The sequence below is a fragment of the Callospermophilus lateralis genome, chromosome 9, assembly GCF_048772815.1.
Source record: "Callospermophilus lateralis isolate mCalLat2 chromosome 9, mCalLat2.hap1, whole genome shotgun sequence".
NCBI classification, from domain to species: domain Eukaryota; kingdom Metazoa; phylum Chordata; class Mammalia; order Rodentia; family Sciuridae; genus Callospermophilus; species Callospermophilus lateralis.
Window position 1 is genome coordinate 2,619,917 of NC_135313.1, and position 24,228 is coordinate 2,644,144.

Below are 24,228 nucleotides of genomic sequence, written 5' to 3' on the forward strand. Positions count from 1 at the left end.
AGGGCCAGGTGGCTCCTGTGCAGAGCCCCGAGCCCCAGCAGACAGGCCGTGAGCAGAGGGGAGGCTGCCTCTCCACCTTCCAGGTCACCCCACGAAGGCTCCAAGAGCTCCATGTCCTAGCCAGCAGAATGCCTGGCACCGCCAGGGTGCCGGCCACCTGGGTTGCTTCTCTGGGGCATTGCTGTGTTGTTTCAGATATTATGGTGACCCCAACAGGGGCACAGGGAAGCAGAGCTGGGCTGGCCAGGGCCAAGGCCCAGAGACCCACCTGGCTGCCCCAGCCAGCTCACTCTAGTCTGACGGTCCCCCCAGTCTGACCAACTGTCCGGTCCTGTCTGGCTGTGGTCACTGGGGTCATATTTTTCCTTTTCAGGATATGTTTGCTGTGGCCGTGTCCCTGGTCACCGGGAAGATCCTGTACATCTCTGACCAAGTCATGTCCATCTTCCGCTGTAAGAGAGATGCCTTTGGGGATGCTAAGTTTGTGGAGTTCCTGGCGCCCCAGGACGTCAGCGTGTTCCACAGCTGCACCACCCCTTGCAAGCTCCCGCCCTGGAGCGTGTGCGGCGGAGTAGGTGAGACCTGGGCACTGCTGTATCCCCGGGGTGGGGGCTGGCTCCTCCTCACCTCTGCCGGGAGAACACCCACGGAGCCCTCCTGGGGCTGCCAGCCGCCCACTCTGCCATAGGAGAAAGGTGAAGAGCTCCGTCTCTTCAGAGTAAATTTGGAGAAACAAACAAACAAAAAAAACCTTTTTGTAAATTCTAGAGAGATTTCCAAAAATGGCAGCATGTTAGAAATAACATGGAGCTGGAAGCTGGCTGTGAGGCAGGGGGCGGGGAGACGCGGTGTGTCTGTGAAGCAGCCGTGCGGCAGCCTGAGAATCCGGCTGGGGCCCTCTGCGCGCAGACCTCTGGCTCTCTAGGTGTGGCGCCCAGACAGCCTGCCCAGGGCTGCCCATGGCTGCCAGGCTCCCTGCCCCGTCAGCGCCCCACCTGTCTTCCCTGGAGCCAGCGTTGGTCTGGCTGCCCGTGGGCCTCTCCTGCCTGCTCCCCTCCAGCCCTCTGAAACTACGTTGAGGTTTGTCACTGTGGTAGTGTGAGGTGGGACCTTCAAGAGGTGATGGGTCATTGGGAGGAACTGACGCCTTTCCAGGGAGCGAGTTGTTGCTCCCTCCTGCTGTCTCTGCCTGGCCTCTTCTTGCCTTTGCGCTTGCTGCCACCATCTGAAGCAGCACTTATGAACTCACTAGCAGCCAAGCAGATGCTGGCTCCATGCTCTTGGAATTCCCTGACTCCAGAACCGTGAGCTAAAATAAACCTCTCTCCTTCATAAATCACTCAGTCTCAAGTATTTTGTTACAGCAACAGAAAATGGTACCAAGAAGCAAGGCATTATGATATAACAATTCTTGAACATAGGAGAACAGCTTTGGAAGTGGGTAGCAGGCAGTGGCTGGAGCAGTTTTGCAGTGAAAGCTGGGAAAGCCTGAGCATCGAGGGCAATGCTGGTGTGCGCTCAGAAGACAAGGCTGGGGGACGGGAGGGCTTGGCGATCCTCCGTGGGCCTGAGCAGAAGCAGATGAAATGCGTGGTGAGGGCTGTTGGACGAGATCTGGATGGAGTAAGGACTACCTTACAGGATGGCGAGCCGCCAGAGAAGCAAAGAACTTGGTGGGAGTCTCTTCACACCGCAGCTGGTGGAAAGCCAGAGCCACGGGTGATGAATGGGTGTCTGCAGAGGAAACCAAGCAACAGGCCCTCAGGCGGCCCCGGCCCCGTCCAGCCACCCTGTGGGACAAGCAGGGTCAGGATTACCCACAGAAGGGTTCTATGGAAAGGGGAGCGGAGCAGAAAGTTCTCCACCTTACCACATGCAAAGTGGAAAGTCCTGCATGGGAACGCTGAAGAGATCAGAGGGTTGGAGGGACCCAGGGGACATTCACCAGCACAAGGGGAGGAAGTCCCCAAAGATTCTGGACATCTTCCAGAGACCTTGGAGGCTGCCCTTGCAGCAGTACTGGCAGGAGGCCCCTGCCCAGGGCCACCCGGGCCTTTCCTCCTGCTCCCATCAGCCCAGGTGCAGCTCCTGCCAAGTCAGGAGAGCGTGAGCGCTAGGCTTTGAAGGTGTCCCCGAGGTGCCAGTTCTGCAGGTGGCAGGAGGGCTAGCAGAGGCTGGACTTCCATAGTGTCCAAGGGTGCCGTGGAAAGCCTTCAGGCCCAGGCAGACACCTGCCCAGAGTCTCCACCAAGCCTGCCCAGTGGAGCGTCCAGGCGGAGCCTCCGCCGTGCAGCACCACCTGGGACAGCCTGGGCACCGGTGTGCAACCCCAGCCCATGAGAGGTGGAGGTGGCCTGTGCCCAGGAGAGCCCTGGGCATGAGGGAAAGGTGATCCTCCAGCTCCATGACCGTCCTGCCATTGGCTCTTGGACTTGCGGGGGCCTGTATCTCCCTTTGGAATGGCCCACGCACAGCTTCCTTTGGCTTCATGGCTCACAGCTGTGCTTCGGACTTTTGACTCTGCTGGAGCAGGCTATGCTGTGGAACTGTGGGTGGGATGGTGATTGGTGGCATCTGAGAGGGACTTGAGTTTGGGTGATTTGATGGGTGGTTTGAACATGGGCTGTCCCTCTGAACTGATGCTGAAATTGGACCAGGGTGGTAGTGGTGGTGGTGGAAGGTGGGTCCTTGGAGGGTGGCCAGGTCATGAAGAGGGGTCAGTGCTGTTTCTGCAGGCGTGAGTCTCTCTTTGGACTGGATTAGTTTCCACAAGAGCCAGGCTGCCTGGCATGTTCTGTCTCTTCATGCCAGGCCCACTTGCCCTTCCATGTTGCCACCATGAGATGATGTAGCACAAGACCCTCGCCAAGTGCTGGCTATGCACCCTTGGACTTCCCAGCCTGAGAACTGAGAGCCAGTTCTTAAGAACAAGTCTCTGTTCTCTATAATGCACCCGTCATCAGGTGTTCTGCGAGCAATGGAAAACAGACTGAGGTGCCACCTAAGCTGGGACAGCACTGCAGAGGTGAGGCCAGGTCTCTGTCCCCACTGACCCCACCACCACAGTGCCAGCCCGCTCTCCTGCCCTCTCGCCACGGGCTCACTCGTGCAGTGAAACCTTCTGCATCTGACCGACTGAATTGGGAAGACTGGGTCTGGAAGGGCTTTGGTGCTCTCGTGTCACCCCTACAGCCACTGGGCACAGAGGAAGTGTGTAAGAGAGAGGCAAGGCCCAGCCACCTCAGCCTTCCCTGCCACCTGTCACAAGTTTACTGACCAGGGCAGCTAGCCAAGGTCCCTTTGAAGCATGCGTTCCTCAGCATCCGACTGCCTGTACCTGATGATGGCTTAGCCCCTCACGGGCTCTGACTGCCCAGAGCTGGAGTTGAACTGAAGACCAGGAACTCCTGAGGAGCCAGGAGAGGCTCAGAAGAAGTGGACAGGCTGGGAGATGCCTATCATAGTCCACTGAGCTTCGGCTCTGTCCCTGCACCAGGGCCATCTGCCATTCGTCTGCGGCTTTGGATCATCCATCTCAGCTCACTCGAGGACCCTCGGCCCTCGCCCTCACCACCCTGGGGCTAGGACTGATGGGCTCTCTCAGGCTTCAGGATTTCCACCTCCTCCCTATTTCCATTCCACCAGCCAGAGGGCCAGAGAGGCATGTCACCATTATGTCCCCCCCAGCTTGGCGGCTGGCAGCCTTGGACAGATGTGCTGTTTGCTTAGGGATGGCTTCAAACTTTTGGTTTCAGAGATAGTGCTTTCTCTCCGCCTTCCAGGCCGACAGCTGTCCCATCATGCACTAAAGTTTGCAGTTCAAGTTAGGAGGCAGGTCGGGGCGGGGAAGGCACAGAGGAAGATCGCCCCGCCTGTGGATTTACAGGGGTGCAGGCCTGCGCCTTCTCCTTAGGATGGTGGCAACCGAATTATGAGCTGAATTAAAGAGAAAACCAGGGGAATTCCCAGAGGCCTTTCCAGGCTGGTAATTTTATATCATTTTCCATAACCAGTAATCATCTACTTTTCTTCATTTCTTCTACATAGAGGAAACCTTATATGAAAAATAAAGGTCTACAATTTATTAAAAATTTCTTGAAGTCCTTATGGAAGTACCCAGTTCTTCATTGCTAATGAGGTTGCACAATTGATCTCATGTATTTACTAGTTTTTTTTTTTTTCTTTTTGTGATGCTGGGAATTGAACCCAGGGCCTTGTGCATGCAAGGCAAGCACTCTACCAACTGAGCTACATCCCCAGCCCTTTACTAGATATTTAAAAGTTTAAAGTAAGACAAGATTTTACAAAGTATTGATGTAAGCTTTCAAATTTCCTGAGTTGTTTCTGTTAGAACAGAATATCCCCAAAACATGTAGCTTTGCGGTGCTTAAGGTCATTTGTGTGTGTGTGTGTGTGTAAATAAATGTTGTGTGCCAGGTGTGGTGGTGCACACCTGTAATCACAGTGACATGAGATGCTGAGGCAGGAGGATTGCAAGTTCAAAGCCAGCCTCAGCAACTTAGTGAGATCCTAAGCAACTTGTCGAGATCCTGTCTCAAAATAAAATATGAAAAGGGCTGAGATGCAACTCAGTGCTTAAGTGCCCCTGGGTTCAATCCCTGGTACCAAACCAAACAAAAATGTCGTCACACAGTCAGTCTGTCTTCCAGAGCTAAATTGGCGGTGTGCCCGTTGGCAGCGTTATGTAGAGATCTCTGGCTTAGAGGTCTCACTCTGTGCGTGGGCAGATGTGCATCTTATTCCCCAGCTCCGTTCTGCTGCTTCTCCTTAGTGGTACTTCTTATGAGAAATTAAGTACTTCTTATGAGGAACAAATGCCCGTCTGGATTGAGTGTTAAGGAGCACTGACTGGAGGCTTTTCTTCCCCCAGATTCTTTCACTCAAGAATGCATGGAAGAGAAGTCTTTCTTTTGCCGTGTGGGGTAAGCCTGGTTCCCAACTTTCCTAACTTGAACGTGGCGTGAGCATTCCAGCTTCAGCACCTGCTGAAGGGTTAAGAGGCGTCCGTGGGCTCCCCAGTGCTCCTGCTTCTGTGGAGGTGGAGGCCCTGGTGAGCAGGCCCAGCAGGTGCATTGCTGAGAGGTCTACATGAAGCCCTTGAATCAGCTGCGTTTTAAATATGTGCCAGACTCTGGGAGCCCGGCCAGCAGGGGGCGAGTCCTCCTGCTGCTCAGAGCCAGCAGCACCCAGACAGATCTGCACCTGCCAGATGTTGCCCAGAAAGCCCACCCCAGGGCCCTGGGAATCCAGGGCCTGCACAGCCTTTGGTCTGCCTGGGCATCTTTCTGATCAGTCTGTAGAGTTCTTAGTAGGCTCCGGTTCCAAAATAGGGTGACCAAAGGAGTGTGCAGGAAGGTGTCAGGAGCAACCTGGCCAGACCCTGGTGCCTTTGGGAGGGAACTGGGTCTCAGGACCCCATTGGTCTGATTTAAATGCAAATTGCTCAAGAGAAGGGCAGGAACACTCTCACCTGTTGGAGCATGGACTCTGACCTGCAGTGGAACAGTCACAAGGGAGAAGCCAAGAGCAGGAGCAGGCCAGCCCCTGCTGCCCCCAGTGGGTCCAGGGCTCCACAAGAGGAGCTGGTGTCCCAGCTGGCAGCTTGGCTCGAGTGGCTGGGCATCTAGTACAGAAAATGACAGAATCGCTGGGACCTGTTCCGGGGCGGGGTGGGGCTCCCCAGCAGGCGGCACTGCTCCTCTGCCAGGGTTCTCAGGCGTGCTGCTGCTCTTCTCCACAGTGTCGGGGAGAACCACGAGAACGAGATCCACTACCAGCCGTTTCGCATGACGCCTTACCTGGCCCAGGTGCAGGAGCGGCCGGGCACCGAGAGCCAGCTCTGCTGCCTGCTGCTGGCAGAGAGGGTGCACTCTGGCTATGAAGGTACAGCCACAGCGAGACTAGGCGCGTGTCCAGTCGGCCAGGCCCACCGTGGTCACCGTGGCTCCCGAGGCAGAATCCCCATCCCTCCCTCAAAGCCCAGAGGACCCAGGGTGTCATTCTACCTTCTTGTGGTCCCTCTTCAGCAACTGCTTTGTGACACTGTAGTCCTCATAGGTCCTCACTGTGGAGATTTCAGACCCCTGGGAGGCAGGTGCCCTCTGTAAGGAAGCCGAAGGGATCCAGTTCTGGCCCCATGACACCATCTTCTCTTGGTGTTGAATGATGACTTTTCCTTTTTTTTTTTTTGGTTATCAGTGGTCACTCTACCACTGGGCCGCATTCCCGGCCATTTTTTATTTTTAAGGGTCTTGCTAAGTTGCTGAGGCTGGCCTCAAATTTTAACTCCTCCCTCCTCGGCCTTCCAAGTAGCTGGGATCACAGGTGTGGCCACCCAGCTGGCTAAGGATAACTTTTGCAAAACAGCTCTTAGTTGTGATAGAAGGTGTCTTAAGTGTGTGGCTTTCTGGGTGTGGCTGTAGCTCAGGGGCAGAGCGCTTATCTAGCTTGTGAGGTTCTGGGTTCAAACCTCAGCACAGCAAAAATAAAAATGAACAGTACATGACTTTCTTCAACAAGTCCCATGTATCCTTCCAAATACACAATAAGGATACAGGGCAGGTACGTGGGTTTCAACAAGTTATTCCCCAGACTATCAGTCTCCTTCAAGAACGAAAGATGTGGCAATTGAAGAAAATTTTGGCTCTATGACATCCTTTATGCAAGTCACCCTGTAGACTGGACCTCCATTAAACTGGGCCTTCTCCAGTACATAAGTACTTGCTGAGGATTTTGAATCCAAATGTGTAACTCATTTTTCTGAACTCACTTTGTTGAGATCACTGCAGGTCCATATTAAAAGCCACGACGCAGCCTCAGTAACACTTTGCTGGAAGCCTCTGTGTGGGCCCCAGAGAAGCTGGGCAGCTGCCTGTGGTCATCAGCCAGAGCCCTGCTCTGCTCTCTGTGTGGTGGGCACTGTTGTTCCACGTGCACTGAGCATTTTTCTTCAGCTGGGGATTGTTGTGGATCTGTGTGGCGTTGTCTAGTACTTGTGATATAACCACGTTGAGTCTGTGATTCTTAGAATCAGAGATTCATGCAGATTTCTGTCCTTTCAGCTCCTAGGATTCCTCCTGAGAAGAGAATCTTCACCACGACGCACACTCCAAATTGCTTGTTCCAGGACGTGGATGAAAGGTGAGGGGCGCTGGGTGGTCTCCTCTGCCTGCACACCCCTGCTGTGGCTCTGTCTGGTTCAGTAGCACATGCCTCTTACCAGCCAGGGTCTCATCATCCTGTTGGTGATCACTTAATAACAACAGCTGCATCAATGTCGACGAGCGCTCATGTGCTTAACATGAAAGCTATTTATCTAAATCCCAGGTGGCACGTTTGTTGTACTTATGTAATAATCAACAAAAAAGCTTAACCATATATAGCCATGTGCCACATAGTGATGTTTTGGTCAGTGACATACTACAGTGGGACAATAGGATTATAATGGGGCTGAAAAATTCCTATTGCCCAGTGATATCATAGCCTAATGTCACAGTGCAACCCTTGCCCACAGTTGAGGGGATGCTGGTGTAAGCAGACCTACTATGTGCTGCCTGTCCTACAAAAGTATAGCACAGCCAAGTGCAGAGGTGCACACCTGTAAACCCAGGGACAGGTGGCTGAGGCAGGAGGATCACAGGTTTGAGGCTACCCTCAGAAACTTAGTGAAGCCCTAAGAAACTCAGCTAGACCTTTTCTCAAAATAAATAGGGCCCTTGGTTCCATCCCCTGTGCAAAGAAAAAAAAAAAAATGTCTGGCACACAGATGCCCCATGTGGTCCTTGGCCGTGGTGGACAGCCATTCCTAGTTCATGTTTCTGTAGTACTAGACTTTTAATTGTTAGAGTCTACTCCTACTTTCCATCAACAAAGTTCAGTATGAACCCTCCCCACGCCCCTCCGGCTCACTGTGTCTCTTGGTTGAGACAAGCAGCCACGTCTGGGGACTCACCTGTACTCTCTAGGTTTGTGAAGTACACCTTGTTCCATGTGTACATGACAGAATCGCCCGATGACACATTTCTCAGACCAGGTCCCTGTTATTAAGTGATGCATGGCTACATAGGCAATGAAGTAGTTTTGAAATTATACCAAAAACTCTGTGAGGTGTGGGTGCCATGAGGGGCTTCCTGGAGAGCTGCTTGTGGTTCTGACTGAGCCTGTCTAGACTCAGGTGAGTGCGTGGTGTACAGCAGGGACAGGGTGCTGGGCCAGCGTTGGGTTGGAGCAGGAGGTGCCACAGGCAGGATCTGAACAGAGGCCTCTGTCCTGTCTGAGGCAGCCATGGGGGGACATGGTCCCCTCCATCCTACTTGGGCCTGCCACACAGGTGCTGTAGCTGTGCCAAGGATCCTGGTTGGGTTCAGGAGCACTGGGCTCCAAGTGGGTTCTGCGCTGGCCCCTGGGCCTTCTCTCAGCTCCTTAAGAAAAAAAAATTATGGTGGCAGTGCTTGGGGAGCAGTTGGTCCTCAGGAGCCACCACAGGAGGCGGAGGGAGGCCCCCAAACACCTGGCCTCCAGGAACAGACCGGTCACCACCCAGGTGCCAAGTAGGACCAGGCTCTCCTCGCTGTCTCTACCTGGACTGCACACCAGGACCCTGCTCCTCCCGGAAGTCCTGCCCGGGGCATCCAGGGGGCCCTTCCAGCCCAGGTTACTCAGGTGTGTCCTGCAGGCCACCTGTGACAGCATCACCCAGGGAGGCCTCACCCTGCAGCTTCCTGGTCTGGGTTGTGACTTGTTGGTAGAGCACTCGTGAGGCCCTGAGATCAATCCACACCATCACGAATAAAGAAAAAGAAAGAAAGATGGAAAAAACTATGTGGATTCCTGGGCACCACTCTGCCTTGCCAAACCAGGATCTCAGAGGGCGAGGCCTGGACCAGCAGGTGTGAAACAGCCCCAGGAGATCTATTCCTCCAACGGCGTAAGAACTGTCCCCACCCCTGAGCAGGCAGACGTGCTTGGCATTTGGGGCAGGCTCTGCAGAGTTCCTGGTCAGGTCAGAGGGCCAGTGTCCTTCCTGCTGTCCCACCTCTCCCTCTCCTCTTCCTGTCTCTGCTCCTCTGGCCAGGTCTTGACCTGGGAGGGCGCCAGGAGCATTTCGAACATTCTGCCCAGAAAAACGCTAGGCCTGGGGACTGTGTCCAGATGAGGAGGAGAGTCGCAGGGTGACGCCAGGCCACACAAGCCCAGCACGAGGCTTTGCTCTCGAGACCCAAAGGCAGGCTGCCCTTCCCCGTGGGCAAGGAGAGCTGCCGGGAGGCGGGAGGGGGCCGTGGCAGCCCAGATTGCAGGCAGCTGCTGCAAGCAGAAGCACAGGTGCAGCAGTTCTGCCCCCCCCTCCAGGGACGGGACCCACTCAACGAACATGCACCCAGAGAGCAGAGCGGCAGTTCCAGAGGGAGCACAGGTCCCGGCCAGTCCTTGCAGCTGCCAGGGGAGCCACTGTCAGTGACTAGACCCAGCAGCTGGAGAAGCCAGAGGGGAGCCCTGGGCTGGGAAGGGTGGCTCAGGAAGGGGTTCCTGGGCAAACTCGTTAGCAGACATCCACACAGGACACCTCTGTCCAAACTAATGAATCACGTAACAAAAGAAAAGATCTGAGGAAAATAAAAACAAAAGCAGCATAATTTATTTTTTTCAGGAGACAGATCACAAACCTGAGGCACGGGAATCCTCTCTTGCTACTGAATTGAAAGACTAGCTGGTGCCATTGGCTCAGCTCCCAAATTTCAGTCTTTGGAGAGTTCAGTCTGCCCCCTTCCCCATGCAGGGAACAGCTGCTGAGGTGGCCAGCCACTGCCCGTGGCAGTACTCCAGGACAGCCCCACTGACCCCCGTGTCTGTTTGCCTTGCAGGGCGGTCCCCCTCCTGGGCTACCTGCCTCAGGACCTGATGGAGACACCGGTGCTCCTGCAGCTCCACCCCAGCGACAGGCCCCTGATGCTTGCCATCCACAAGAAGAGTAGGTCCTGTCGTACTGTACGTCACTCGGGCTGTGGCAAAAGCTGTGGCAAGAGCTAGTGCACGTTGGGCCTTGGCCCTGAGACCACAGCAGCTCGGACAGGTCAGAGCTGATGAGGCGGAGCTGGTGGCAGGTGCGCTGCCTTCCCGCCCAGGCCTGGCATCCGCCTGGGCAGAATCAGGGCAGGCGTCCTGCGGGGTCAGCCGTCCCTTGCCTGTGGCCTGAGTCTCTGGTGTCTCATTTTACTGTTGGCTTCACTATCTGAGGGGAGTTGGGGGAGACCAGTTCAGGGGAGTGTCCCCATCACCCCCACCCCACAGACCAGTGACACTCTTAGCAGAGATGAACGACTCTGCAGGTCGAGACCCTCTGCTGTAATTCAGAGCAACTGCAGTGGCTTGAGATGTCTGCCCCCTGCCAGTGTGCCTGGAGCCCAGGCCAGCACACCTGCGGGCGGGCGGCTGGTCTCTGCGGTGCTCACCATTGCTCCTCCCTGCCATAGTCCTGCAGTCCGGTGGGCAGCCTTTCGACTATTCTCCCATGCGCTTCCGCGCCCGGAACGGGGAGTACGTCACACTGGACACCAGCTGGTCAAGCTTCATCAACCCCTGGAGCAGGAAGATCTCCTTCATCATTGGGAGGCACAGAGTCAGGGTGTGAGTGCTCCCGGGGCTTCACACTGGGTCTGGGGCACTTCCCACCTCAGATGGTATAGGCAGGACCAAGCCACCTCTTGCCACTAACCCAGGCCAGGGAAGGGGAGACTTGGCCCAGGTGCGAGGGACCTCATGCAGGTAGAGCGGGGAACAGCCTGGGGGACCTGGGGGTTCAGGGGAGGAGGCTGAGCATGGACCTTGTGTACTGACGGTCTGGGAGGCCTTTGAGGGGGCCCCTCTGAGAGATGATGGAAACCACACAGGGGCCCTCTGAATGAGGACGTGTTTGCTGCGCCCCCGTGTGCCGAGGAGAAGGCCCTCCAGCCCAGCGTTCAGGAGCTTGCGGAGCAGATCCACCGGCTGCTGCTGCAGGTGGGTGCAGCCCTCCCCACTCAGGTCTGAGAGGCGCCCTGGCCTGGAGTCCACCCCTCCAGCATGCACCCATGCTGCCCTGCCCTGGTCCCAGCACTTCTGCTCAAGTGGCTCTATCTGTCACCTTCTGAATGTCCCCAAGGAGCCAGTTTGGACATTGTCTTTGTCCCCCCAAATCCATGGCTTGTCCTGGCCTTGCATTTGGTACCATATGCAAGCCAGGAGCCCGAGTGAGCCACTGAAAGACACCGTGTGCAGACTCCTCAGTCCTCCCAGGGCCACATAGTCCACTCATGACCTCCCACAGTGCGGGCTTGTTTCAACCCAGAGTGCTGGACAGTAGCACTGAGGGACCTGGGGACATCACCCTCCAGAAAAATCAGTGAAACTACAGTCCACCCAATCACTGAGTACGTTTCTGATCCTCAGTTACAGGTCACAGAGCCGAACTATTATTTCATTAATTTTTACTTTTGAAACCTTGTGATAGGCTGGGCATGGTGGCCCATGCTGTAGTCCCAGCTTCTGGGCGGGGCTGAGGCTGCAAGATCCTAAGTTTAAGGCCAGCCTGGTCAACTTAGCAAATTAGCAAGACTCTGTCTCAAAATAAAAAATCAAAGGAGCTGGGGATGTGGCTCAGTCTGAGTTCGATCCCCCTACTAGTGGTTGGGAGAACCTTTGGTAGGACTGTCGGTGGCCATAGCTGCCTGTCAGTGAACAGTTTGAACACATCCTTCTCAGTGGTGTCTCCTTGGTGACAGAACATCTGGTGATGGATGCTGCGGGTGGAGGCTGGGAGACCTCTGAAGCCTGACCTCAGGGTCAGGCCGTAGCACTTCCTTCTCCTCCCCAGGGGCCTTGGTCAGGTGCCCTCTCTGTGAAACAGCCTGTGGGGGGACCAGTGCACACTGCGTGAGTCCACCCACCCCAGCTTTGCTGCATCCCTTCACTGTGTCCAAAGTGCTATTTGCTGTCCCCCCAGCCGGTCCCCCACAGCGGCTCCAGTGGCTACGGGAGCCTGGGCAGCAACGGGTCCCACGAACATCTCATGAGCCAGACCTCCTCCAGCGACAGCAACGGCCACGAGGAATCTCGCCAGAGGAGAGCTGTACGTCCCTCTCTGTCCTTCTCCCTGAGCAGATACACATGTAGGAGGTTGGCGCATGGGAGACGGCCCTGGTGGCCAGTGGGGCCTTCACGGCCCCCGCCGCTCCTCCACTGCTCTGTCTGCCCTGGGGGTCAGCTGACAGTCTCCTTGGAGTAGAAGCAGCCAGGGCCCATGGCCAGTCTTCCCAGCGCACTTCATAGGGCAGCAGGATCGCGGGGAAGGCCTCCCTGGAGGCTGGGAGGACCTCACGGGCCAGGGCACTTTCTCCTTGAGGGCTGACTCATAAGCCCCCTCAGGCTCTGCCTCTCCGACCTCCTTCAGAACTTACCCAGCCCACCCTGGGTCGTGGGACTGTTAGAGCTGCCCCTGGCCCCACTGTGGGGACAGAGTGCAAGAGGTCTCCTAGAATGAATAACATGTCTGTTTTGTTTTTCTCAAGGAAATTTGTAAAAATGGTAACAACAAGACCAAAACCAAAACTCATTTTTCTCATGAATCTGGAGAACAAAAGAAAAAATCTGTTACAGGTAAAAGCAAAGAGGACAACTCTCTCTTTCTTTAGTAGCACTGAGCTATGGCAGAGCAAAGGGCTCTTGCTGCATCTTGGTGTGTGCTGTAGCCCTGCAGTGAGAGCCAGGCCCCTGTGGCCACCTCCATCCCCCAGGACAGACACTGGTGTCCCAGCAGTACTAGCGGCCTGCAGGCCTGTCGGGTGGGACGCGGGGCGTGTTTCTGCTGCCCAGGCCCTGCTGGGGGCTGTGCCTGTCCATGGTGGCATGGCTTGCCTCCCTGCCTGCTGCGTGGTCCTACAGCCACATGCTCACACTCAGCCCTCACCCCACACACCACGCCCTGGAGAATCTGCCCAGCTGCCACAATTCTCAGAACCACACCTGTCCGCAGAGGAACCCATGCTAGGATGTTGGCACGAGGCTCCCAGGGAGCAGATGTCATGTCTGTGCTGAGAACCAAACAGAACCACAGTATGAGAGGCAAGAGGCCATTATGGTCACTCGAAAACACTGTCCTGCTCAGGAGAGGCTAAAGGCACCTGGGGTCTCACTGGTCCCCAAAGTCAGCAGTCCAAGTAAGAACTGCCTGTCCTGCTGCTGGGCCGCAGGGACAGCCAGGGCCCAGTGCCTGAATCCGCTCAAGGCTGGCCCTCATGCAGGCGATGGTGCCTCTGAGCCCCTCTGCAGCGCTCTGTGCGCCTACTGACTGCTGGGCGTCAAGCCATCACGGGTCTCCACGTCTGTGAGACATGGGGTCGTTGGCCTGTCTTTGGGTAGAATTAAAATGCTTTATAAGCATAAAGTATCTTTGGGGGGAAAGTGTAAGATGAAAGAAGAATTTTGTCAATTTTTCAGAAACGCAGAGCAGTCCTGCAGCTCAGGTGAAAGCTGTTCCTGCCACAGAAGAGGACAGCCTGGGAGCCAGCATGCCCAGGGCTAGTGGCCCCGAGGAGCTGGCTTGCAAGGAACAGCCCACCTGCTCCTACCAGCAGATCAGCTGCCTGGACAGCGTCATCAGGTACACAGGCCCTCCTGACGTCCACCCTGGCCTCCTGGTGGCCGTGCTGCCCGCCCACATGGACCCTCTGGCCATCCACCCAGGTACCTGGAGAGCTGCAGCGAGGCTGCCACCCTGAAGAGGAAGTGTGCGTCCCCAGCCAACATCCCGTCACCAAAGGCCACAGCCAGCCCTGGGCTGCACGCAGGAGGTACCCCGTCTGTTCAGAGCTGTGTGTTGTGGGAGCACCTGAGCCCTCCGTGCTGAACCCCATGCACCTGAAGCCCTGCAGCGCCCGTCTTTCCCCCTCACTTACTGGGAGTGGTTTCATGGATATGGTGTGAAGCCAGGGGCTGTCTTCAAAATTATCAAAGTGGCTAGAAAGTCAGCAACCTTTGTGCAAAAGCTAAAGTTCAAGGTGACCCAGGTCTTGGGATGCTGGGCTTTGAGAACAGGACCCATCAGTGCTGTCAGAGGCCCGGAGACAGCCCAGGAGCCCTGTGCAGAGGGCTGTGTCGCTCCTGGTTTGTCACCCTGAATGGACTCCTTTCCGGGGGGTATCAGTGTTGCCCTTGCCCGAGAGTGTTAGAGCACCCCATGAGTCAGGTGAAAGCCAGACTGCTGGGTGCCGTGGTGCTGCTGATGGTCACCAACAGGGTCCCCCGGGGTGTCCCATTGTTCACGACACACAGGGTGGGGACTGCTTGCCACTGCTGCTCAGATTCAGGAGCCCCTCCCCACAGACCCCCGGAGAGCCACGGGTGCAGCCTGCGCCTCTGACCCAGGCCCCACAGCCACCTAGCAGCAGTACACCTGCAGAGGACTGGGGTTAACGCATGAAGCCATCCTGCTGTGGAACTCCCTCTTGTCACCTTTCTCCTGTGAAGGGCACTGAGCACAGGCACCAGGGCCAGCCATCTGTGGCATGCACGTGTGTGGCTGACACGCAGTCCACAAAGTCCCACGTAGCCTGAGCCTATTCCTTCCATTGTCTGCAGGGGCAGCGTCACCCGCCAAGGTGAGCAGCCGCAGGGAAGTCAGTGCCCGCCTGAGCTCGCTGGCACTGCCTGGCAAGGCTGAGAGCGTGGTGTCCCTCACCAGTCAGTGCAGCTACAGCAGCACCATCGTCCACGTTGGGGACAAAAAGCCGCAGCCTGAGTCAGGTGCGTCTGTGGGTTCTTTGAGGACATGCCAAGCAGTCTGATCTTAAAAATAGGGACGCACTTGATGTCCACCTCACGTCTAGCTCAGCTTATCAGAAGACCCTGCCTCAGCCCAGTAAGGGTTCCAGGAAATCCTGTTGTGCACAGTGCACAAGTGGGGTGTGCCCCCAGGTCTAGCCCACAGCCACTCCGACCCTGCCGCGTTGGCCCGTGGTGGCAGCCATCTGCTCTGGTTGGCTGTGGACAGGGAGAGGAGTACCCCTCCTGGGTGCTGAGGCAGCACTGGAACAAGCCCGCCTTCTCACCCCCTGGACGCCCGCCTCTGCCGTGCCCTCCTCGCCCTCCCCACTTCAGGGCAGGACCCATGATGTAGCAAAAGTGAGAGGGACGATGAGAATCTGAGAGATTCTGTCCCTAAGTGTCCCTTTCAGGGCAGTCGGTGCCGCCTGCCCGTCCTCCCTGCCCCTGCGTGGAAGGCGCAGCACCTCGGCCGCCTCCTGTGTCTAAAGGCTGAGGACCGGGGCTGGGGCTGGGCTCAGAGGCAGGGCGCCCGCCTGACACGTGTGAGCCTCTGGTTTGACCTCAGCCCCACGTTTGATCATGAATAAATAAAGGTACATCCACGACTACAAAAATATCTATTTTTAAAACAATAAAAATCAGTAATAAAGGCTAGGGACAGCTGTCGAGCGTCCTCAACACAAGACGAGGCCTGAGGTTCCCCAGGGTCCGTGGGAAGAGGCTCTGATTCCTGAGCCACCTGGCGCGGGCGCCCCTGGCGCTGCTCTGTGCTCTTCACGGTGGCCTTCCCGGCGGGCTAAAGGAAGACACTGGGAACGCCATCTCGTGCCACGGGCGTCGGGAAGTAGCCACTCGCCAATGACCTGCGCGTCGCTGGGTGATGTGGGACGGAGTGGCGGGGCTCGTGCAGACCAGAGGCCTGTCCTATTTCAGAGATGGTGGAGGATGCAGCGAGTGGACCTGAGTCCCTGGACTCCCTGCCCCACAGTCTCGGCCAGGAGAAGGGGCCCCTGCAGAACCTGGGCCTCACCAAGGAAGTGCTGGCCGCGCACACGCAGAGAGAGGAGCAGAGCTTCCTGCAGAAGTTCCGCGGAGCCAGGAGACTCGGGGTGCTCCCGTCTCACTGCCATTACTACTCACGAGAAAGATCTGGGGGGCCCTCGAGTGAGAGCAGTAAGTGCGGGCGCCCCGTTAGACGTGGGCTTGTGGCCTTGACTCTTGGTGGTGGAGCTCAGTGCTGGCTTCGGAACGCAGTGTGTCCCAGGAATGTCGTGGGGGGGGCAGCTGCGGGGGCTTCACAGCCTGCAGGTCAAATCTCAAGGACTGGCCATGTTCCCAAGGAAACAGCGCTGTGAGCAGCAGCGCAGTGTGGGCCAGCCCCTGTGGAATGGAGCCGGCTGCTGCTGCTGCGCCGTGCCCAGGCCTTCCTTGCCCGGGTAACTTAGCACGTACTCCACCATGAGCCACTCCTCAACCAGGGATGCGTTTTTTCACTCTTCCTTCTCACCTTCATCACCACACTCAGGATTACTGCCAGCCCATGCGGATTGCCCTCCCTGATCCTGAACAGATCTACCCTATGAGCCCAGCTTATCCAGAATTCCAGCTCCCACTTGTCCCCTTTCCCTAGCAGTTTGTGCAGTGCACAACTTACACAGCTGCCTGGAGCGTTTTGCACAGGCCTGCATGTCCTATCCGAGGAGCCCAATGCTTTAGCCACTCTTCCCCCCAGGGGAACAGACTCCAATAGACCACATGGAGGCTGAATCGCAAAAGCAATTTGCTTGGGCTGGCTTGAAACAAAGGTGTGGAACTCCTGGGCCCAGCTGACAGGAGGTGTCCCCACACACTGTCTGCCGGAGCCCCACGTTGCTCGCATGAAGTGGGAGGGAAACAGATTCCTGGGACAACTCCCCCACGGCCAGGAGGGCACTGGAGCCCACTGAGCCCTCATCCTCTTGAAGAGGGCCTTGTGCCAGCAGCCCTGCCATGGCAGAGGAGGAGCGTGGTTCCCAGGGCACATGTGACTGCCATCCAGCTTTCTGTCACTGTGACAGTTACCTGAGGGTTCAGGGGGTCCAGTCCATGATCGCTTGTCCCTGTGCTGTGGGCCTGCAGTGGCCCAGCATATCATGGCCAGAGGGCTTAGGGGAAGCCAAGAGGAAGAGGAGCGGCTGAGGTCCCAGGCCAAGGGCAGGGACCTCAGGCACAGGGCACAGGCCAGTGGCCTCACGTCCTCCTCATTCCTACAAGTTCTCCCACCTCCCAGTTGTTGGCCTTTGGGGACTCCCAGGAGCCAAACCATAGCCACCTCCCTCTGATCTTCTGGCTTCGGCGCAGGTGTTGACAGCTGAAGCAGGAGACCTCTCCTTTTTAGGAATAACAGGGAAAAGCTCATAAAGTTAGAGATACGGTAGATGAGGTCAGTGGTTCTGCCTTCCACTTTCACAAACCAGTGTATTTTTTTCCCCCAAATACTGGGAACAGCAGAGGCTTGCCAACTTTTTATTTATTTATTTTGAGAAATAGAAGTTTTTCATACCACTTTTCATAGAAAGGGCCTGGTAATATCAGAAGAGAAGGAGGGTGGTCGTGCAACTCAGGGTGGTCCTTCAAATGACTTTAGTCGTATGAAAAATCTAACATTTTGCCTTGGTTTTCTCTTTACCAAGGGCCAGGGATACCCTATGGTGGACCCAGGGCTGGCATTTGGGAGCACAGGGCTGGGACGCAGATGTCTGAACCCTCAGGTGTCAGGGTTGATCCACAGGAGCCACACACTTCTAATACTTAACTCTGGTTGCTTTTGTTGTTTTAGCTGCTCCTGGACTAAGAAGTGCTTCTGGGATAGACTCATCTTGGAAAAAAACAGGAAAGAACAGAAAACTCAAGTCCAGAAGGGCCAGGCCTCGGGGACCCTCCCAGAGCGCAGGGCCTGGAGGGCTGGAGACCCACCGCCGCCCACTGGCCAGCCTGAGCGCCACGGCCTGGTCACCCTCAGACACGTCCCAGTCCAGCTGCCCTGCTCTGGCCTTCCCCCCTGCAGTGCCCACGTATCCCCTGCCCATGTTCCCAGCGCCGGGCACCATGGTGTCACCGCCTGCAGCTCCCCACACCAGCTTTGCGGTGCCCGCCCTGCCTGTGGATCCCCAGCACGAGTTGGCAGTCCAGCCCCTGCCCTTCAGCGCCCCTGTGGCCCCGGTCATGGCCCTCATGCTCCCCACCTATCCCTTCCCACCAGTGGCCCCAAACCTGCCCCAGGCCTTCTTCCCCGGCCACCCCAGGCTCCCCTCTGGAGTGACTCCTGGCTCCCAGCCCGAGGTCCCCCAGCAGACCCCACTCCCCAGGCGGCCCTGCACTCGCCCAGCCACGCCCCCGTCAGCCACAGTGGCCGCAGGCAGGGCCTCCCCGCCGCTCTTCCAGTCCCGAGGCAGCTCGCCCTTGCAGCTCAACCTGCTGCAGATGGAGGAGCCACCCGAGGGCAGCAGCGCTGGGGCCACAGCGACCTTGGGCAACCCTGGAACAGCAGCTGCCAGGCCCGACTGCACACCTGGCGCTCCTCGGGACCAGCAGGCAAAGGCGCCCCCCACAGTAAGGCCTCCCCGATGCCCTTCTCCAAGCAGGCTGCAGACAGCACAGCAAGGCAGGCCAGTGCCACCGGGGCTCAGCTTTGGTGGCTGTGAGCGCGGGAGGGTCCCACGAAGTTGGAGGCAGCACTTCCCAGGGGCTCCGTCCTGTCGAGTAGTCGACTCGGAGCTTTTCAGTGTCTTGGAATCTGAGGGAAGGGTGACAGACTGTCTGTGGTGAATACAGAGTCCAAATAGCCGCATGTGACTCGTGAAGAGTGTCTGTGGGCCTCAGATTTCTCAGCCGAGTTTCCTAAGATGACGCGCAGTCAGTTTAAACACGACACCTCTGCCACCCCCTGAGGGACAGTGGTGGAGGAGGACGGGGACTCATGCCTTCCCACCCTGAAGCCAGTGCCACGGGTTTCCACCTCCAGGATTGTAGAAATGACCGTCACAGTTCAGTTTGCTGTGCTCAGAGGAGGGACCTCTCTTGGGGTCCCCTGCTTTTTCGGGGCACAGGGCTCCTCTACAGAGCAGTGGGTCCTTCAGGAAGTTTTCTGCCTCCTGACGTGCTGCGGGGTGCTGGCCTGCCTTCCGGGTTTCAAGGCCCCAGGGCGGGTGCTCCCCCAGACAGTGCTCTCAGGTGTAGAGCCCCACCACGCGGGTGGTGGGCCTGGGGGTACCCTCGCTCCACGTCTGCCGCCTGTGGTCTTGTGTGACTCCTGAAGTCATGGAGCACAGCCCGGTTCTCCCGTAGCCCAGCAGAAGCACCATCTGCCCATGTGGCCGGTGGAGGCTGGCTCTTGTCCGAGCCCCTGCAGTGCCCCTCCAGCCCAGCCCACTCCCCCAGCCTCACTGTGCTCTGTGTGTGGCCGAGCCCCATGAACAATGCTGTCTTCTCCTGTCCCTAAAGCGAGAAGAGCCCTCAGATGCACAGGAGAGTGACGCCCTGTCTGTGTCCAGCGACCTGCTCAACCTGCTGCTGAGTGAGGACCTCTGCTCTGCCACGGGGTCAGCCCTGTCTGGGGGTGGGGCCTCTGCCACCTCGGGTTCTCTGGGCTCCAGCTCGCCAGGCTGCAGCGCGTCCCAAAGTGGGGCTGGTATGCTTCCCCTGGGGGCGTGGGCGCGTGTGGACAGGTGGGCGCGTGTGGACACGTGGGCGTGTGTGGACAGGTGTGTGTGTGTGGACAGGTGGGCGTGTGTGGACAGGTGTGTGTGTGTGGACAGGTGTGTGTGTGGACAGGTGTGTGTGTGTGGACACGTGGGCGTGTGTGGACAGGTGTGTGTGGACAGGTGGGTGTGTGTGGACAGGTGGGCGTGTGTGGACAGGTGTGTGTGTGGACAGGTGGGCATGTGTGGACAGGTGTGTGTGTGTGGACAGGTGTGTGTGTGTGGACAGGTGTGTGTGGACAGGTGTGTGTGTGTGGACACGTGGGTGTGTGTGGACAGGTGTGTGTGTGTGGACACGTGGGTGTGTGTGGACAGGTGTGTGTGTGTGGACACGTGGGCGTGTGTGGACAGGTGTGTGTGGACAGGTGGGTGTGTGTGGACAGGTGGGTGTGTGTGGACACGTGGGCGTGTGTGGACAGGTGTGTGTGTGTGGACAGGTGGGCGTGTGTGGACAGGTGTGTGTGTGTGGACAGGTGTGTGTGTGTGGACAGGTGGGTGTGTGTGGACACGTGGGTGTGTGTGGACACGTGGGTGTGTGTGGACAGGTGGGCGTGTGTGGACAGGTGTGTGTGTGTGGACAGGTGGGCGTGTGTGGACACGTGGGTGTGTGTGGACAGGTGGGCGTGTGTGGACAGGTGGGTGTGTGTGGACACGTGGGTGTGTGTGGACACGTGGGTGTGTGTGGACAGGTGTGCGTGTGTGGACAGGTGTGTGTGTGGACACGTGGGTGTGTGTGGACAGGTGTGCGTGTGTGGACAGGTGTGCGTGTGTGGACAGGTGTGTGTGGACAGGTGTGTGTGTGTGGACAGGTGTGTGTGTGTGGACACGTGGGCGTGTGTGGACACGTGGGCGTGTGTGGACACGTGGGCGTGTGTGGACAGGTGTGTGTGTGTGGACAGGTGTGTGTGTGTGGACACGTGGGCGTGTGTGGACAGGTGTGTGTGTGGACACGTGGGCGCGTGTGGACACGTGGGCGCGTGTGGACACGTGGGCGTGTGTGGACGTGTGTGTGTGTGGACAGGTGGGCGTGTGTGGACAGGTGTGTGTGTGTGGACAGGTGTGTGTGTGTGGACACGTGGGCGTGTGGACACATGGGCGTGTGTGGACAGGTGTGTGTGTGTGGACAGGTGGGTGTGTATGGACAGGTGGGTGCGTGTGGACAGGTGTGTGTGTGGACAGGTGTGTGTGTGTGGACAGGTGTGTGTGTGGACAGGTGTGTGTGTGTGGACAGGTGGGCGTGTGTGGACAGGTGTGTGTGTGTGGACAGGTGTGTGTGTGTGGACACGTGGGCGTGTGGACACATGGGCGTGTGTGGACAGGTGTGTGTGTGTGGACAGGTGGGTGTGTATGGACAGGTGGGTGCATGTGGACAGGTGGGCGCATGTGAACAGGTGTGTGTGTGTGGACAAGTGGGTGTGTGTGGACAGGTGGGTGTGTGTGGACAGGTGGGTGTGTGTGGATGCATGTGGGCAGGTGGGTGTGTGTGGACAGATGGGTGTGTGTGGACACGTGGGTATGTGTGGACAGGTGGGTGTGTGTAGACACATTGGTATGTGTGGACAGGTGGGTATGTGTGGATGCGTGGGTATGTGTGGATGCATGTGGACAGGTGGGTGTGTGTGGATGTGTGGGTGTGTGTGGACAGATGGGTGTGTGTGTACACAGTGTGTGTGGACAGGTGAGTGTGTGTGGATGCGTGTGGACAGGTGGGTGTGTGTGGATGCGTGGGTGTGTGTGGACACGTGGGTGTGTGTGGACACGTGGGTGTGTGTGGACAGGTGTGCGTGTGTGGACAGGTGTGCGTGTGTGGACAGGTGTGTGTGGACACGTGGGTGTGTGTGGACAGGTGTGTGTGTGTGGACAGGTGTGTGTGTGTGTACACGTGGGCGTGTGTGGACACGTGGGCGTGTGTGGACAGGTGGGCGTGTGTGGACAGGTGGGCGTGTGTGGACAGGTGTGTGTGTGTGGACAGGTGTGTGTGTGTGGACACGTGGGCGTGTGTGGACAGGTGTGTGTGTGTGGACACGTGGGCGCGTGTGGACACGTGGGCGCGTGTGGACACGTGGGCGTGTGTGGACAGGTGTGTGTGTGGACAGGTGTGTGTGTGTGGACAGGTGGGCGTGTGTGGACAGGTGTGTGTGTGTGGACAGGTGTGTGTGTGTGGACACGTGGGCGTGTGGACACGTGGGCGTGTGTGGACAGGTGTGTGTGTGGACAGGTGGGTGTGTATGGACAGGTGGGTGCATGTGGACAGGTGGGCGCATGTGAACAGGTGTGTGTGTGTGGACAAGTGGGTGTGTGTGGACAGGTGGGTGTGTGTGGACAGGTGGGTGTGTGTGGATGCATGTGGACAGGTGGGTGTGTGTGGACAGATGGGTGTGTGTGGACACGTGGGTACGTGTGGACAGGTGGGTGTGTGTAGACACATTGGTATGTGTGGACACGGTGTGTGTGGACAGGTGGGTATGTGTGGATGCGTGGGTATGTGTGGATGCATGTGGACAGGTGGGTGTGTGTGGATGTGTGGGTGTGTGTGGACAGGTGGGTGTGTGTGCACACAGTGTGTGTGGACAGGTGAGTGTGTGTGGATGCGTGTGGACAGGTGGGTGTGTGTGGATGCGTGGGTGTGTGTGGACATGTTGGTGTGTGGCACACCTGGAGGACTCACACAGGAGAGCCTCTACCAGAATCATAGGCTCAGGGCCAGAATCACCCTGCCTGCCCCCAGTGGCCCACAGACCCCCAGGGGTCCACTAGTGTAGACGTGTGCACTGCCTGCTCACCACCCTCTCCCAGCCTGATGACGTGGCAGGCCCGGGCCAGTCGGAATGCCATAGCTTGCTTCCATTCCCTCTGTAGGCCTCACCCCACCAGGTCCCTGCTGGGCACCTCTGTCTCCCTTGGTAGCAGTTTATTCTTCTCAGCTACAAACCTGTACAGAGCAGGATGGTTCAAATGACTGGACCATGATGACTTGGTGGCCCACACTGTCCCCAGGACCGGAGCCCCCCTCTCCCTGAGTGAGCGTTCCTGGGCCCTTGGCTTGTAGAGAGGTGCACTGTCACCTCTGCCCACGTGCGCTGGCTGAGGGCACTGTGGGCCAGCTCCCCCCCAGGACACCGCCTGTCTCCGGATGTCCATGGTTAACAGAGCCTCCCCAGGCAAGCGGCCCTCCATGGGGCTAGCAGGGCCCTCATTCCATCGTCCAGGTCAGTCAAGACCTGGACAGCCGCGCGCCCCACCAGCCCAGCCCCTGCTCCGCCAGCCCGGCTCTCCAGCACTGGCATGGCCCGTGCTTCAAGGTTTCCACTCCCCATATCATGTTTTTTAAAAGGCAGTAGTGACACCAGTCGTACCAGCAAATATTTTGGAAGCATTGACTCTTCAGAGAATCATCACAAAGCAGAAATGGACAGGAGCAAAGGGCAGAGTGAGCACTTCATCAAGTACGTCCTGCAGGACCCCATCTGGCTGTTGATGGCGGACACAGACGACAGCATCATGATGACCTACCAGCTGCCTTCCCGGTAAACACTCAGAGCCTCCTGTGCTGGGAGGGCTGGCCCGCTACTCACAGAAACAGCAGGCCATGCCTACAGGTGACCGGCTGCCACCCGTCAGCAGGCCCTGTCCTGGACCCAGCCAGGGCAGAAGAGAGAAGCAGGGCTCCCCTCCAGGTGCCTGCTGGGGAAGGGTAGCCTCCCCTGGTGCTCAACTTTTATGACACATTTGTGCCCTGTTACCTAGTCAGCCTGTGGGGTAGGTGTGTCTTGTCTGAGAGTTGAAACCAAGGGTCAAGTTGAAACCAAGGCCATCTGCTACTCTGTGGTAGACCTGGGTCTGTGCTTAGGCACCGAGTCCACGTCAGGCTGCTCTTGGACCTGGATATGGTCCCTGCCTTGGAGAGCGACGCTGAGTAGGAGAGGCTGGGGTAAGGGACGGTGGGAAGGAAAGGTCAATTCCACAGTGAGGAGGGCTGAGCCTCTGGTGGGCCAGGGGTCGGTTCCATCTCTGAGAGCTGTAGTCCAGGGCAGCACTGGCCAGGTGCAGGGGAAGGTTATGCTGCCTGTGGCCCAGGGGCAAGACTCTCCCGGGTAGCCACGCCCCTGCAGCGCCCAGCCCAGAGGACCAGGCTGCCCCTGCACATACTGGCTCCTCTCAGTCTGACCCAGATCACCATTTTAATAGAACGACTACAGATTATCTGCTAATGAGATTGTTACTATAAATGAAGGAATTCATCTTCAAAAGGAAATTTGCACTAAACAAAATGATTTAAAACTGTCATGAACACTGGAAGAGAGGGTAGAAACGAGCATGTTCTTTGAAACAAACCCGACCAGTCGTTCTGAAGCGTTCTTATTTCTGATCCTCCCGAAGGGATCTGCAGTCAGTCCTGAAGGAAGACAGAGAAAAGCTGAAGCTGCTGCAGAGGTCGCAGCCCTGGTTCACCGAGGGCCAGAGGCAGGAGCTGCGTGAGGTCCACCCATGGGTCCAGACAGGGGGCCTGCCCGCAGCCATCAATGTGGCGGTAAGCTCACAAACCCACTCTTCATCAGGTCCCAAAAGTTCACCAGAGGACACTCACTGTGCTATCTCTGCAACTTTTCTGTAAATTAAAAAATCTGAAAATAAGTTTATTTTTTGAAAAAGGAAAAGCTTCTCCAACTCT

At 57.3% G+C, this 24,228-nt stretch overlaps 1 protein-coding gene and 1 non-coding gene across 8 annotated transcripts in view; one reads left to right on the forward strand and one right to left on the reverse strand.

Annotated features, from left to right (window-relative positions):
• Nucleotides 1-24,228, forward strand: part of Per2 (period circadian regulator 2) — a 41,651-nt gene that overhangs the window by 14,363 nt on the left and 3,060 nt on the right. For 4 of the 7 annotated variants that reach the window (XM_076865807.2, XM_076865808.2, XM_076865809.2 and 1 more), the window contains exons 5-21: nucleotides 374-575; nucleotides 4,892-4,943; nucleotides 5,762-5,904; nucleotides 7,083-7,161; nucleotides 9,882-9,988; nucleotides 10,491-10,644; nucleotides 10,908-11,016; nucleotides 11,999-12,124; nucleotides 12,564-12,651; nucleotides 13,492-13,654; nucleotides 13,738-13,844; nucleotides 14,632-14,796; nucleotides 15,751-15,990; nucleotides 17,636-18,408; nucleotides 19,300-19,486; nucleotides 22,891-23,083; nucleotides 23,937-24,087. In XM_076865807.2, coding sequence (XP_076721922.2) covers nucleotides 374-575; nucleotides 4,892-4,943; nucleotides 5,762-5,904; nucleotides 7,083-7,161; nucleotides 9,882-9,988; nucleotides 10,491-10,644; nucleotides 10,908-11,016; nucleotides 11,999-12,124; nucleotides 12,564-12,651; nucleotides 13,492-13,654; nucleotides 13,738-13,844; nucleotides 14,632-14,796; nucleotides 15,751-15,990; nucleotides 17,636-18,408; nucleotides 19,300-19,486; nucleotides 22,891-23,083; nucleotides 23,937-24,087 — 3,039 coding nt within the window. Of the gene's footprint in view, nucleotides 1-373; nucleotides 576-4,891; nucleotides 4,944-5,761; nucleotides 5,905-7,082; nucleotides 7,162-9,881; nucleotides 9,989-10,490; nucleotides 10,645-10,907; nucleotides 11,017-11,998; nucleotides 12,125-12,563; nucleotides 12,652-13,491; nucleotides 13,655-13,737; nucleotides 13,845-14,631; nucleotides 14,797-15,750; nucleotides 15,991-17,635; nucleotides 18,409-19,299; nucleotides 19,487-22,890; nucleotides 23,084-23,936; nucleotides 24,088-24,228 lie in introns of those variants that run through there. The other 3 variants (XM_076865811.2, XM_076865812.2, XM_076865813.2) reach the window with 3 other exon arrangements.
• On the reverse strand, nucleotides 4,186-4,259 carry Trnaa-ugc (transfer RNA alanine (anticodon UGC)). Its single transcript has one exon. It is a non-coding gene; the product is annotated as a tRNA-Ala (tRNA).